Source organism: Schistocerca gregaria, chromosome 1 (assembly GCF_023897955.1).
Source record: "Schistocerca gregaria isolate iqSchGreg1 chromosome 1, iqSchGreg1.2, whole genome shotgun sequence".
Taxonomy (NCBI): Eukaryota; Metazoa; Arthropoda; class Insecta; order Orthoptera; family Acrididae; genus Schistocerca; species Schistocerca gregaria.
Genome location: NC_064920.1, coordinates 492,876,930 through 492,893,394, shown reverse-complemented (window position 1 = coordinate 492,893,394; position 16,465 = coordinate 492,876,930). Strand labels below are relative to the sequence as shown.

The following is a 16,465-nucleotide window of genomic DNA, read 5'->3' as shown; positions in this document are numbered from 1 at the left end:
GACTAGTGCTGGCAAATACAGCGTTTATAGCTAAGAGAATTCTGCTAGTATCAAATATAGGCCTTGAGGAAGAAATTTCTGACAATGCACACTTCGAGCACAGCATTGTGTGGTAGTGAAACAGGGAGTATGGAAAACCGGAACAGAAGAGAATCGAAGCATTTGAGACGTGGTTCTACAGAAGAATTTTGAATATTAGGTGAACCGATAAGGTAAGAAATGAAGAGGTTCTCCGCAGAATCGGCGAGGAATAGAACCTAGGGAGAGGGGAAGGGATGATGAAGGCATCAGGGAAGAACTTCCATGGTGCTGGAGGGAGCTGTAGAGGTAAAAACTGTAGAGGAAGACAAAGATTAGAATACACCCAGAAAATAATTGAGGACGTAGGTTGCAAGTGGAACTCTGAGATGGGAAGGGTGGCGCAGGAGAGGAATTCGTGGCGGGCAACATCAAACCAGCCAGAAGAATGATGACTAGAAAAAAAGTTATACAGGCGGTTCCAAAAATAAGGAGAGCTGAATAAGTTTACCGAAGGGTGGTGGGTAGTGGTAAATATTATGGCAGAGAAATTATTGGATATCCAGACGCTACGAACTGGCGACCCTAGGCAGCGTTTACAAGGACTGAACTTCCCAGCAGGCGTCATCCGTGAAGGCTTGATGATGGAACGCCCCAGTGAAGTGTGACATGCCGCATAAGTTGGCTGGCACGCTTAGCTGTTTGTCCTGGTAACTAGTTGCGACAAATTACTGAACCAGCTACGAAGTGACCGTCAGCGCTTACTCAACAGCGTAGCCTTTACTAAAACTTGCCGTATGGCACCTTAGCTCTGTTACATAGATCACGTCGTCGGTCTTGGGGGATCCTCTACGGAAGCACGCCATACGTTTTCGATAGATAGCAGAATATTGGCCTGGAGATACCAAAATCTATGTGAAGAGTGAGCGAATTGCTAGAAAGTGTTTGGAGACGAATAGTTTTAATATCAAATTCATGACCAGGGTTCTTACAATATCATTCAAGAATAGAGAGAGGAGAAATTGATTGATTTTATATGTCTGTGCGAGCTCCTATTATATTAACATCGCCTCTAGGGGATTGTCGCGAGGAACTGAAGACTATTCGACGTTTTCGCCATGAAGTCTATCGGAAGTTTTTCAGTACTGATATATGTTGTCTGCTTTCGAATAGCTGCCTCTTGAGATTTTTCATAATTTCCGTAACTTTCTGTCGACAGTCTAACAAGTCACCTACCATTCGCACTACGCTGTGAATATATCGAAGATGGTCGGCGTATGAGACTCGCAGGCATTTATCGTGCATTATTGTAGGTTATTTAAGAGGTTTTAGTTCTTGATTTGAATACATTTTGTACTAAACATACGCATTAGTACCTACTTTTCTGGAAAAGACAAGTTAAGTTTTTAGGAAATAACTCGTGTTATTTTGAAATAACGATACTCGTGATCGAGGTCTAAATTTTTCCGAGTGATAACTTTTGTGAAAGCTTGTCAGAAATCCTTGTTTGATTATATTTTGCAGTGAATACACCAATTAGTGCCTATTACTGATAGACGAGTGAAGAGTTTACATTTCACAGTGATGTTTTACGAAAAATCTCGTGTTCATTTTGAATTTCCAGTGCTTCCGATGTAAGCTTAATTTACCACGCAGTCGTAAGCACACTGGGTTCGCATTAGGGAGGACAATTGTTCAAACCCGCGTCCGGCCATCCTGATTTAAGATTTTCATGACTTTTCTACATAGCTTCAGGCAAATGCCGGGATGGTTTCTTTGAAAGAGTACGGCCGACTTCCTTCCCCATCCGTCCCTAATACGATGGGACCGATAACCTTGCTGTTTGGTCCCCTCCTCGTAGTCAACCAACCGACTTAATTTACGAGCTATCAATTCAGAATGATTTAGACCAAAATGCTTTCAACATTATATGCTTTAAGTGAACGCTAATTCATTCCACAGTGATGCTATACCTAAACTTTTAAAGAAAAGGGGTCACGCGATTTTTTACATTTTTACCGTTTGTTTACAACTGCCAACTCTACTGAGCGCGTAAATGTTACACATTCCCGCACATTTACATAATATAGTACACATGAAGTTTCTTAATTCTTTGATTCTTCCTTTCAAAATCCTTACCTATGCGTGGGGGTATGGGAATTGTTACGCGGTATGAGGAATGGGATGTACTGTGTACCTTGTGAGAAATAATTTCATGGGGGAGAAGGGGTACAGTAGGGAGTTCACTGAGAATGCCTGAGAGGCTCTCTTCTGGAACTTCATGATATATCGTAGGAATAATTTGATTAACGAACAAGGAGGGAAAATCTGTGCCCATCAGGCACATTTGGGGGCAACAAGGAAAGAGCTGCTATGGATTAGGCAGACAGGGAGGTGTAGGCTGACTGGGAACTGGGAAGTGACAAATAGTTGATGAAGAACAGGACACGATCTGAGAGTTTCGTTGTGTATACAAGAAGTAGGAATCAACAGCTTTCAGAGTTACAGGAAGTGTCGAGGTACCTCAGGTAGAAGGTGCAGGAAATATGCAGCAGACTCCATCAATTATCAGGAAGATTACCGGTGCGATAAATGTTAGGAAGAAAACAGAACCGCTGCTAGGAATTAAGGCGAGATGTGAGTCTGCAACTGAAGGAATTGCTTGGGTTAGAGTATCAGGCCACCAACGTTTTTACCCCTAGTGCATGAGTAACTCAATTGATAGAGGACTGAGGGTTTTTATATAAGGATTCCACAAAGGTGGCTGGAGTAATGGTAATGGATGGGGCAGGAAACTGGGTATATGATACGAGTGGTAACCTACACAGGATAGCATGAACGTTTTTTTAATAATTTGCCAACTTCCATAAATTACGTCTCACTTGTCTACAAATCGAGAGTAGCCTATGCTGTCATATCTGCGCCCACTGATCGATTTTCTGTGTAATCCCTCCTGATTCTGCTATACTACTTCATCTTGGCTAAGATCTGTCCACCTATAGTGGGCTCAGCCAGTGGGGATTGAGGGCGCTGTTACGGGGCATGACTGTTAAGTCTGAAGGGGAAGAAAGACTTCCTCTTCGTTCTATTCCGTTCGAGCCTATTATGGAGTGATTGCGTGTTTTTGCTTGTGTGTGATATGGTGTGTTGATGAGAAAAGTTGCACTGAATGGTACTGAGAAAGATGGAGAACGATGTATGAAAGCAGCATACTGTTTGTTTCATGAAATGACGCTAGGAATTATACACAGCATTTCTCGACGCGTTTGGTCTGGAGCACAAGATGATGTTTTCTATACACGTTAACTTGATGAGGCCTATTGGAAATGTAATATTTCAGGGTTAAAAGCAGAATAAATTGCAGGGTGGTTCTGCTTGTTAAAATTACTGTGGGACAGTTTCCGTTCTGTTTGCACGCCGTATTAGATCGCAATCGAGAGTAGCAAGTTGCTATTGCATTCACCAAAGGCTTTTTGAACTTAGTACTTTTCAAAATATGTGTGAAATCGTATGGGACTTAACTGCTAAGGTCATCAGTTCCTAAGCTTCTACGTAACCTAAATTATCCTAAGGACAAACACACACACCCATGCCCGAGGGAGGACTCGAACCTCCTCTGGGACCAGTCACACAGTCCGTGACTGCAGCGCCTGAGACCGCTCGGTTAATCCCACGCGGCTTAGTATTTTTCATGACTACCGTGAAGGGTACCTCTTTGTATGATAATGGAATGCGTATCATGTGGATCATGCAATATTAATCATACTATTTCTGTGTATAATATGTCTATTATTTGGGATTTAGTAATCATAAATCAAAAGAGAAGCTCATATGTTTATTTACATATAGTACGTTTCATCAGTTTAATTAAACTCATCGTGGTGGCAATGAGTAAGCATGAGGCTTTTCGCTAATACTTTGCACAGGAATTGTGAGAAAAACGATTTTGTGCTTTTAGCTCTGTTATTAGTTCGATGATAACAACTGCTAACGTCGTACGCATTATGTGTACAGAAACAAATTCAATTACTTTCATAATTTGTTTTCAGATTCGTGCTAGGATGTTTGCCCCGCGAATTTCAAACAATCAGTTGTTTCGCCATATTGATACAATGTTTTGTGGGAACTATGTATTACCAGACGTAAGCAGTGAAATATTATAAACCATAACTGAACCTATGACTCTACGATTAAGATACATGTCTCTCCTACTAGACGTAATGTAGACGGTGCTTATGGGATCCAAGGTTAGATTCAAAGATTAAAAATTTATTCAGTTCACTGCAGCAAGCTATTTCGGATGCCAAAGGATATCCATTGTGCTAAGTATTTGCTTCTGTGTCAAATTAATTCAAATGGGCAATCAGCGTAATGATGTCATATGTTTGGGGTTTATTTATTTAGTGAAAAGGGCATAAAGAGGGCATCAACCAGGGATATTTATATGGAACTTACTGATCACTACTATTAGGAATGCATTTTGCGGACACCATGCAATCTTCCTAGACTTGTTGCATCAATTTACTCAATTTACTCGTTGTTGAGTTGTTCCGGCGCAAAGATCATATCTTAATAGTGCTGGAAAGCGTATTACGCAGGGCTCAGGAAGACGCTGAATACGGCTGAATTTGGACATGTTGCACTGGTAGCAGTTGGGACCATCGGCAGACGGAGCTTTGCAAGAAAGCGGCTATATCAGTACAGGACTGAAAAGAGGAGAATCGTAGTGGATGAATCTCGGGCCATACAAGGTCCAATACCTGTCCTCGTTTGTAGGACTACTAGGGCGTTTCTTAGTTTAAATTCAGACAATAGGTGCCCCTACATGAAAATGTCTGCATTAGAGAAGGAACTTCTCCAATCATCTCACAAAAAGAAAGATATTGCTTATTAGGCATCTATTTCTGAAAGAAGCCGCAATGGCAAGTGACATTGCAGTTCACACAGGTCTACCTACATTTCAGCGAGCAATTCAGTCAATAAAAATAAAATACAACAATTTGTAACAATTGTAATTCGCATTACAGACCACATGTTATCCTCATATGAATATATACTCTGTCGGACAAAAAAGTGAAGCACGCAGAAGGGAAGCAAGAAACGAAATAACTTCACATACTGAGAAAGTTTGAGATACTATTGCAGTAATGACAACAACAACAAAATGTTCAAATGTGTGTGAAATCTTATGGGACTTAACTGAGAAGGTCATCTGTCCCTAAGCTTGTACACTACTTAACCTAAATTATCCTAAGTACAAACACACACACACGCCCGAGGGAGGACTCGAACCTCCGCCGGGACCAGCCGCACAGACCATGGCAGTAATCACAAAATTTAATCAATTTACAAAGAACTTGGAAGTATGAGACCTTTTATCAGTGTGATAATGCACGCCTCGGCTTTGGATGCATGCACTCTTTCGATGTGACTTCACAGGATAAAGCCGTTGAACGCTCCTCTAAGGCAAGTTTCCCGTTAGTTTTATTCCCTTTTGCTTTTCCCAAATCCTTTTGGGAATTGTTTTATCTTGAAACTTGTTTGCATGAGGAAAAAGGGGCTGATGGCCTTGCAGTCTGGTCCGTATACACCCCAAACCAACCATTCGAGTTGGCCCCATACATGTCCTATGCGGGACTGATCTGGGGTCATTTCTGATCTCGGGAGTAGCTGAACATCATCCAGACAGTTCATAGTGACACGTGCCATATGTGGTCCAGCATTGTCCTGTTGGGAAATGGCACGCGAACTGACACATGAACGGTACCACATGAGAACGTAAGATGCCCGCGACACACTATTGTGCCGTCCGAGTCCCCTTAATCTCTAGCGGCCGTGATCTGAAGTCATACTCGATGGCTCCGCATACTCCGACAACAGGAATGACACCGTTATGACTCTTCAAGGCAATGGAAGAATGGGACCTCTACAGGACGCTGCCTTAATCGCCAGAAATTATTGTCATTTGGGGTAGTGCAAATCCGTGATTTGTCACTGAACACGATACGATGCCATTCGTCACCAGTCGATGCTTGCCGGTCACAGTATTACTCGATATGCAGCCGTTCGTGATGTAACAGTAACCTACACACTGCGGCAGTTCTCTAGATCGGTTCCTGCTAGTCAGCGACCAACAGTGTGGGATGACACGGTGTGTTACAGGGAGTCCGACATTTGTTCTCGGATAGCAGGCGCAGATGTAAAGGGCTTACTAAGTGCTTTGTGCACAATACGGTGATCTTCACTTAGGGTGGTCAGACATAGTCGACCGGGCCTTATCGACGAGTCGGTCGGTTCTGGAGTTAGCATGCAGTTCAACATCGGACCTCTGTCACATGAGAACGTCTTCCAAATCTGGATATCCCTCGACTGGGCGAGCTGGCTAAATGAAATCCCACACTGAGGTCTCTTTTACACTCTGTCAGGTGCTGATAACGCTGTCTCATACAAGTAAGCAGCCTGTAAGTGTCCTTCAAAATATTCGTTCAACATCTGACGTTGTTCAACTTTTCTATATACTCTTCTAGGCCTGATAATAACACCACATACGAAAAACATAATGCACGCTGGTGGCCTATTATCACTTAATCATAATTATACCAACCGTTCTGAGGTGTATATATCACCATCATGTTATCAGTTAGTGATGAGAGACATGTTGAAATTGCAGGTGTTGAACTAACAGATATCGCCATTTACAAAAAAAGGACAACTTTTTGTGTACCGATCACTTAGTATATCGTAAATAGAGACACGTTTTTAATAAAGTAATTAAGTTTCAGTTCCTAAGAACAAGGCAATTTTATATGGAGATATAAATATGAATACAAATATCATTGATGGAACCAGTAGCAGTCTCAAACATTCGTCACAGGTGTGGCTTCTCACAGCTGGTGAATAGCACAACAAGCATAATAAAAACGTCTGCATCCGTAGATGATCATGTTGTCACAAAGATCTTGGGGTCTATAATCATTTTTACCAAGTTATTAAAAGTAAATGCCGTGTTGGGTAAACCTATCAGACAGGAAACCTATGGAAGACGTCCTCCAAAATCCAAAATTCACGATTTGTCAGGGTTACTCTGTTCTGTACAGTACTTAAACAAAACTTTTAGCTGTAACTGTCCAAAGTAAGTTAGTCAGGAGGATTCTAAAACAAGTAATACGAAAATAGAAAAATAATCGGTTAACCTACAGCTAAAAGACAGTAGTAGGTCGATGAATAATCCTTAGAAACTAGCAAATTATGGGAATTAATGTTTTCAGGTATAGTAGAGAAACGACAAGAAAAATTCACAAAATCAAGTGTTGTTTCAGTAAAAAGCAATTATGTAGTAAGTACTATCATGCTACTGCTCACCACACAAAGTCAGGTAACCAGTACAAAAATTGAAGACTAAGAAGTGAGTAGGTCTACATGAAGCGGTAATGTGTGTATTTAAAGAATGCGTACACAGTAGGCAAGCCCCATTAACTGACAGTTCAGAAATCGTTCTGCAGTATTTGAAACATGTAATAATTGTGCTTCTATTAAAGAGAGGTGATTCAGAAGGTATAGAAAACTGCAGGCTCATTTTCAAAAGTAATAGGATCCATTATGAAACACAATGAAACACAAGCTAACGAATTATTTGAATAAATACAGCCTTTTGAATGAATCCCAATTCAGTTTCCAGAGTGGTAGAAGTACAGAAACAGCCATGACAGAAGCAATGGATGAAGATAAATATGTCACACATATATTTTTCGATCTGTTAAAAGCCTTTGACTCTGTTGACGATAAAAGCTTACTAACAAACTTAAGTTATGAAGAATAATAAGTGTCGCCAATGACTGATGTACAGGAATCGAATAAAGATCCCTAATATATTAATATAGCAGTCGCTCAGTGCAGCTTCTTAGAAATTACTTTGTGTTTGATATTCGAGTACATCAACGTGTTTCTAGACAATGTTAGATATTGAGAAAAACACGTTTTGCTGAAGACAGAAACATTGTAATCATAGATAAAACGCCAGAATGCCTAGTGCGGAAAGTAAATGAATTCCTAAAAGTTATTTATAACCTACCATCATCCAATAAATTTGCACTGATCGTGGAGACAACAAATACCATTAAATTATGATTAAAGTGAGGAAAGAATTACGTGAAATTATAAGTGGATGAAAAATTGATAGATTGCATAACAAACCAAAACTTTTAGGAATTAATAGTGGCTGCCACTCGAAGTGGGATGAACACACAAATGCATTAACAAAGGAAAAAAATGATCAGAAATGTACGCCCTTACAGTCATCAGTGTGTAACAGACAATGCCTTAGAGGTATCATTTCGATATGTATTCCAAATTTTGCTACGAAATCAAAATGGGGGGGGGGGGGTCCTATAAATAAAAACGTGGACACATGCCTCAATCTACATAAAAGGACTATGAGAATAATAACAAGAAACAGTAACCGAGATTCCTGTAAAAATCTATCTAAACAACCAGGGATTCTAGGTATACCTCGTGTGTACATCTACCAATGTGTTATGTACATCAAGAAAAACAACAATCATCTGACAAACAGAAGCATTCATGATCATCAAACTAGAGCTGGACTTAACTTGCATTTGATAATAGTACTGTATACACTTATTTGTAAAATTAAAAAAGTTTGCTTTTTCAATTAAGATGATATGTATGATATAATGTGGCAAATAATATACGGATGAATAAGCAAGTGAATAACCAAGTAACGCGTATTCGATCGACGACTCCTGTTAGTTCTAACTGATACGGATTCCCCTTCCGAACGATTCCGCTTCTGAACCGTATTCCGGTCTGAATCGCGTATGTACAATGATGGAAAAAATCCCAGTAGCAAGAACGGGTTATGCGGGATAAATAAAAGTTGGCAGTCATGTTTCTACATCTGAAAGATGACGTCTGTTCAAATTTGGCGCTAGCTCGTGAAAGTGGTGCTAGTAGCGCCAGTATGTGGATGCAAATCAGGCTCACTGTAAATACGCTTTGCAACGGTTGTGGGCGTCAGTTACCATTCATGTTGCAAGTAGTGAGTTAATGTTAGTGAAGAATGCCTTTAAGACGACGGAGACACCATTGTCAACAACTCAATAACTTCGAACGAGATCATGTAATACAGCTAAAAGAAGCTGAATGTTCCTACCGCGATACTGATAAAATCTTAGCAAGAGTGTAGCCACTGTACATGATAGCTGACAGCGTCGGTTACGGGAACGCACAGTTGCAACAAGAGCTGTCTCGGAACGGCCACGTGGCACTACCGAGAAGGACGACCGTCATGAGAAGATCCCGTCGCAACGAAAAACGCCTTTGTTTTAATGATTGCCACTCCAATTCACGTATCATGACTGTGACACTATCTCCGCTACTTCACGATAATACTAAACGAGCTGCCCTTCTTTGTAATTTTTCGATGTCATCTGTCAGTCCCATCTGAAGCGGATCCCACACAGCACAGCAATACTGCAGAATACGGCGCACAAGCGTGGTGTAAGCAGTCTCTTTAGTAGACCTGTTGCACCTTCTAAGTGTTCTGCCAATGAATCAAAGTCTTTGGTTTGCTCTACCCAAAACATTATAATATGTGATCGATTCGATTTAGGTTATTTGTAATTGTATTACCTGAGTTGAATTTACAGCCTTCAGATCTCTGTGACTTATCGCGTAATCGAAATTTAGCGGATTTCTTTTAGTACTCATGTGGATAATTTCACACTTTTCTTTATTCAGGGTCAATTGCCACATTTCGCACGATACAGATATCTTATCTAAATCCTTTTGCAATTCGTTTTGGTCATATGATGACTTTGCAAGACGGTAAATGACAGCATCATTTGCAAACAATCTAAGATGCCTATTCAGATTGTCTCCTGTGTCCTTCATATAGATCAGGGACAGTAGAGGGCCTATAAGACTTCCTTGGAGAACGCCGAATATTACTTCTGTTTTACTCGATGACTTTCCGTCTACTACTGTGACCTTTCTGACAGGAAATCACAAATCCTGTTGTACGACTGAGGCTATATCCCATGGGCACGCAGTTTCGTTGTGTCAATAAATCGTTTTCTTCTAGGTGCTTCATAATGTTCGAATACAGTATATGTTCCAAAACCCTACTGCAAATCGACGTTAGTGTATGGGCCTGTAATTCAGCGGATTACTTCTGCTTACATTTTTGGCTAATGGTGTGACTTGAGCAATTTTCCAGACTTTAAGTACCGATCTTTCTGTGAGCGAGCGGTTGTATATAAGTGCTAAATATGGAGCTACTGTATCAGCATACTCTGAGAGGAACCTGACTGGTATACAATCTGGACCGGAGGCCTTCGCTATATTAAAGGATATAAGCTGCTTTGTTACACCGAGGATATCTACTTCTATGTTTCTCATCTTGGCAGCTCTTTTTGATTTGAGTTCAGGAATATTTACGTCGCCTTCTTTGGTGAAGGAGTTTCGAAAAAGCGTGTTTAATAGCTCTGCTTTAGTGGCACTGTCATCAGTGACTTCACCGTTATCATCACGCACTGAAGGTACTGAATGCGTCTTGCCACTGGTGTGCTTTATGTATGACCAGAATCTCTTTGGGTTTCCTGCCAGATTTCGAGATAGAATTTCGTTGTGGAAATTAGTAAACACATCTCACATTGAAGTACGTGCTATATTTCGAACTTCTACAAAACTTTGCCAGTCTTGGGGATTTTGCGTTCTTTTAAATTTGGCATGCTTTTTTCGCTGCTTCTGCAACAGCGGTCTGACCCGTTTGTGTGCCATGGGTCATCTTTACCATCACTTATTAATTTGTCTCTCAATTGCCGTTGATACTATTTCTCCGTAATCATTCCACATCTTTTCTACGCTTACGTGATCAGGTCGGAAGGAGTGAAGACTGTCTCTTAAAAAGGCATTAAGAGCATTTTATCAGCTTTTTTTAAAGTCATGTACTTAGCGTTTCTTTTTGGTGGTTGTAAGTTTTACGGCATTCAGCCTAGAAGCAACTGCCTTCTGGTCGCTAATCCCTGTATTCGTCACGTTAAGCAATGTTTGTCCAAGATTATTTGTTGCTACTCATAGATGGACTTAGTAGCCTGCTGTTCCAGGACACCTGGACAACAGCGTAGTCTCGCGTCACTTCGAGAATGTGTAGTAATAAAAAATATTTTATGTTATGTGCTGACTTCATATCTCAAAACATTCGTAGTAAGACGTCTGACTTGATATCAAGTAGAGATTTGTGTCAGTCTTGCACTAACGTCATACAAAGTGACTGATAGCTTGGAGCCAGCGTATATCGAATGTGGTAATATTTTAAAACAAATTGTTGGTTGAAAATAAACACGAATTTAGTTTCATTTACAGCTGAAACTACTCACTCTTTATCTCGTGAGACTTTTTGGTTCGACTGACAGCGGTATTAGTAAGGTTTCTGCACTGACCTCACCGCTGTAGAGGTCGGAAGCGTAGAGCAGGTCGAAAGGCAGAGCTGCCAGTAGGTCCACGACGAACCAGCTCTTGAGGTAGTTGAGGGCGATGGAACGCGAGTTGGACACCACTTCTCCCTTGCGGTTCACGTATGTCGTCCGGAAGTTGAGGATGATGTCTGTGGAAAGAAGAGATTAACGGATGTAATTTTCTCACTTTTTAGAGTTGCCTAACTGTATCACACTTCATGAGATTTTAATTGCCATCACACATTAAAATAGTAGCACCTGCTACATATCGTCTCAGGAACAATGGCAATGGAGAATTTCGAGGTAAAATGTGCACATTTGTCAGTGGTAGTGGCTGTTTTGAAGATGTCATATATACAGGGTGTTACAAAAAGGTGCGGCCAAACTTTCAGGAAACATTCCTCACACACAAATAAAGACAAGATGTTATGTGGACATGTGTCCGGTAACGCTTAATTTCCATGTTAGAGCTCATTTTAGTTTCGTCAGTATGTACTGTACTTGCTCGATTCACCGCCAGTTGGTCCAATTGAAGGAAGGTAATGTTGACTTCGGTGCTTGTGTTGACGTGCAACTCATTGCTCTACAGTACTAGCATCAAGCACATCAGTACGTAGCATCAACAGGTTAGTGTTCATCACGAACGTGGTTTTGCAGTCAGTGCAATGTTTACAAATGCGGAGTTGGCAGATGCGCATTTGATGTATGGATTAGCGCAGAACATGCACAACGTCGGCACTAGTACAGTGTATATCCACCTTTTGCAGCAATGCAGGCTGCTATTCTCCCATGGAGACGATCGCAGAGATGCTGGATGTAGTCCTGTGGAACGGCTTGCCATGCCATTTCCACCTGGCGCCTCAGTTGGACCAGCGTTCGTGCTGGACGTGCAGACCGCGTGAGACGACGCTTCATCCAGTCCCAAACATGCTTAATGGGGGACAGGTCCGGAATCTTGCTGGCCAGGGTAGTTGACTTACACCTTCAAGAGCACGTTGGGTGGCACGGGATACATGCGGACGTGCATTGTCCTGTTTGGATGTACCGTGCACTATTCAGTGTCCCCTCGACGATCACCAGAGGTGTACGGCCAGTGTAGGAGATCGCTCCCCACACCATGATGCCGGGTGTTGGCCCTGTGTGCCTCGGTCGTATGCAGTCCTGATTGTGGCGCTCACCTGCACGCCGCCAAACACGCATACGACCATCATTGGCACCAAGGCAGAAGCGACTCTCGTCGCTGAAGACGACACGTCTCCATTCGTCCCTCCATTCACGCCTGTCGCGACACCACTGGAGGCGGGCTGCACGATGTTGGGGCGTGAGCGGAAGACGGCCTAACGGTGTGCGGGACGTAGTCCAGCTTCATGGAGACGGTTGCGAATGGTCCTCGCCGATACCCCAGGAGCAACAGTGTCCCTAATTTGCTGGGAAGTGGCGGTGCTGTCCCCTACGGCACTGCGTAGGATCCTACGGTCTTGGCGTGCATCCGTGCGTGGCTGCGGTCCGGTCCCAGGTCGACGGGCACGTGCACCTCCCGCCGACCACTGGCGACAACATCGATGTACTGTGGAGACCTCACGCCCCACGTGTTGAGCAATTCGGCGGTACGTCCACCCGGCCTCCCGCATGCCCACTATACGCCCTCGCTCAAAGTCCGTCAACTGCACATACGGTTCACGTCCACGCTGTCGCGGCATGCTACCAGTGTTAAAGACTGCGATGGAGCTCCGTATGCCACGGCAAACTGGCTGACACTGACGGCGGAGGTGCACAAATGCTGCGCAGCTAGCGCCATTCGACGACCAACACCGCGGTTCCTGGTGTGTCCGCTGTGCCGTGCGTGTGATCATTGCTTGTACAGCCCTTTCGCAGTGTCAGGAGCAAGTATGGTGGGTCTGACACACCGGTGTCAATGTGTTCTTTTTTCCATTTCCAGGAGTGTATTTTCTTTCTTTGTGTGTGAGGAATGTTTCCTGAAAGTTTGGCCGTACCTTTTTGTAACACGCTGTATATAAAAAAAAGAAAAAGATAAAAAGATAACTTGCGATGTTGGAATCCAATGAACCAGTAGTTTTAGTGTTTAATGATGGCACACATCTTCACACTTGATGCACACGTCTTTACATAAGATGAACTTGTCGACATAGTACTGGTTTACGGGATGCTGAGAAAATGCTGTTGTTCCTCCCCTTCTTGTACTGTGCAACCTCTGACTAGCAAGAAAGTCAGTATGTATAAATAATTTTAATCAATATTTCAATCAGAACTTGTTTCCGGAATAAACTGAAAGTTTGTGTTTCAGATGATATTGCAATAATACCCATCCATACTACATAAAATTTAAGACAGCGACGGAAAAGTGGTCGATGAATTCTAATAATTTCATTTTACTAAGAAGCGATGCCTGGTTTCAGGGGAGAACGATGTCTGATTCTCCCTTTGGAAATCCTCAGCGCCCCCCCCCCCCTCCCCCACTGCCGTCACCTCTCACATTCCTCCCTCCCTCGCCTTGACCACTGATATGCACTGCCATAGACCGCATAATTCCAGAATAAGGAATATTTACACGTTTTCAACAAACTTCGTCTTGCCGATGTCGTTACCGGTGTGAATCTTTCTGCTGGACGTGTAATCGATCATCATATGGATGAAGTAGAAGAAATTCTCCGTTCTGTATAACATAGTTCACCTAAATCTACACGAAGAATTTACAGCATGTGTCTGTGGTACGCCCTCAAAATATGGGGACGGTGGATTACACCTAGCGCAGCTTTTGCCTTCCTTTCTTTATCATAGGCGATTGAAACATTTGCACTGAAGCGATGAAGCGATCCCGAAACTGTGTGTAGATAACAACCAATTTGTTAAATGTACCACCGACGCAATATCTTACATCGCTGCTTGAGGTGACAAACATACCGGTGTCTGTTTTACGTCACTCAAATTAACTTTTGCTTGAACATGCTACATTAGGTATGCCGACATCTTTATTATATCCAATGTTCAAATCTGATTTCTTTGTGCAAGAGAAAGTCTTACCACGCAATGTATCATTCATGCCTCACACATCATCACAATACTCGCGCTATGAAAGATACGAATTCCTAATATAAACGAAAATTGTAATTTGCTTAAAATTTTTTTCTCGACGTACGGAAACAAGGGTGTCGACCACTTGCAAAATTCTATGCTGCAACTGAATACAGTTTTCACAATGTATATACCAGCGGGTTTGTTTGTGTAGGTATTATGTTTTGACTATTGGCTACAGCACGTAAGTAAGTACACCTTAATTACAGTTCCGGCCGGTGAAACTGCAGCAAATAACGAAATTTTATTTATTGCGCGTTGACACTATAGTAGGCAGAATGAGTGAGTAAATCTTCAGGTGGTTTGAAGATGTATGAGGTAGCGTCTTTAACTAATAATCCAGTTTGAACCCAGACAGTGTTTAAATTCAAATAAAAATCATTAGCAACCGAAGACTTCTGGCATAAGAGGTCACCCTCGTTCTGCCAAAGGCCTAATGAAATAGGGTGAAAGAGCGGAAAGGTGTAAACCATACAGTCTTACTCTTTCGGTGGGAAACTAGAACCCCCCCCTCTCAAAAGCAGAAGAATCAGCTACGATCAACTGCTAGTGGGTGTCGAAGGCAATGGAAACCATTTCATTAAAGACAGTTAATGTGTCTCCACAGGTCATGTGACCTGTGAGTGAAAAAGTGTTATGATGATCTCCCCACTGGAAAAAGGTTCCGGATTAGTCCCCTTTTATGGTCTCGGGGGATGTCCGTGAGAAACAGATTGAATAACCAACCAAAGAATAACATCCTGCAAGCTGGAACGTGGAAAGTCAGAAGTTTGAATGCAGTTGGTAAGCTAGAAAGTCTGAAAAGGGAAGTGCAAAGATTCAGTCTAGATTCAGTGGAGATTACTGAAGTGAAATGGAAAGAAGACAGAGAACTTTGGCCAGACGAAGACGGAGTAATATCAACAGCAATAAAAATGGTATTACAGTAGCGTTCGTTGTGAATCGGAAGGTAGTGCAGAAAGTTACTGTGAACAGTTGAGTGAAAAGATTGTTCTCATCAGAATCGCCAGAAAACCATCTCCAGCAACAATAGATCAGGTGCACATAACGCCGCCACAATCGGAAGATTGAGGGAGGGAGGGAGGGAGGGAGGTAGGGAGGGAGGAAAGGAGAGAGATAAAGGGAGTGTGTGTGTGAGAGAGAAAGAGAGAGAGAGAGAGGGGGGGGAGGGAGGAAGGGTGGGGGCAAGAGAAGATATACAATGATCCTGAACGGACAATTGAGTATGTAAGAGGAAATTAATGAGCACTGGAGACTCGAACTCAGTAGTAGGGGAAGACGGAGAGCATGGAGTCAGTAATGGGAATGAGAGAGAAAAAAGACTAACTGGGTTCTGTAATAAATTACAGCTTCTGACAGAGAATACTCTATTCAAAAATCACAGGGAGAAGAAGATATACTTGAAAAAGACCCAAAGATAAGGGAAGATTCTAACTGCGTTACGTCATACACAGAGGTTTCGAAATCCGATCTTGATTGTAAGGCGTACGCATGAGCATATAATGAATCAGATCGCATCTTTATAGTGATGAAGAGTAGACTGAAATTTAAGAAAATCGACTGGAAGAATCATTGTGGGAAGAAGTGGGACACTGACTTACAGAGTAAGGATGCGACTGAAGTTTTCTAAGGCTATAGCAACTGCTATAATAATACCACAGCAGGCAGTTCATTTGAAGAGGAACGGACATTTCTAAACAGGGCGGCAATCTTAGAAGTTGGACTGACTAACATTTGTACAAGGAAAGTAAGTTTCAAGAAATATTCGGAAGCAAATGAAATACTTCAGTTGAACGACGAATAAAGGAAGTAAAAATAATAGAGGAGTACAGCCCTAAAAATCACCTACGAATGAAATAAGTACGAAGTGCAGGGAA

The 16,465-nt window shown here is 42.2% G+C and overlaps 1 protein-coding gene across 5 annotated transcripts in view; it reads right to left on the bottom strand.

Moving 5' to 3' along the window:
• LOC126353886 (potassium voltage-gated channel subfamily H member 8) overlaps positions 1 to 16,465 on the bottom strand; it is a 1,477,332-nt gene that overhangs the window by 227,044 nt on the left and 1,233,823 nt on the right. For all 5 annotated transcript variants that reach the window (XM_050003094.1, XM_050003103.1, XM_050003121.1 and 2 more), the window contains one exon: positions 11,481 to 11,644. In XM_050003094.1, the coding sequence (XP_049859051.1) occupies positions 11,481 to 11,644 (164 nt within the window). The remainder of the gene's footprint in view (positions 1 to 11,480; positions 11,645 to 16,465) is intronic.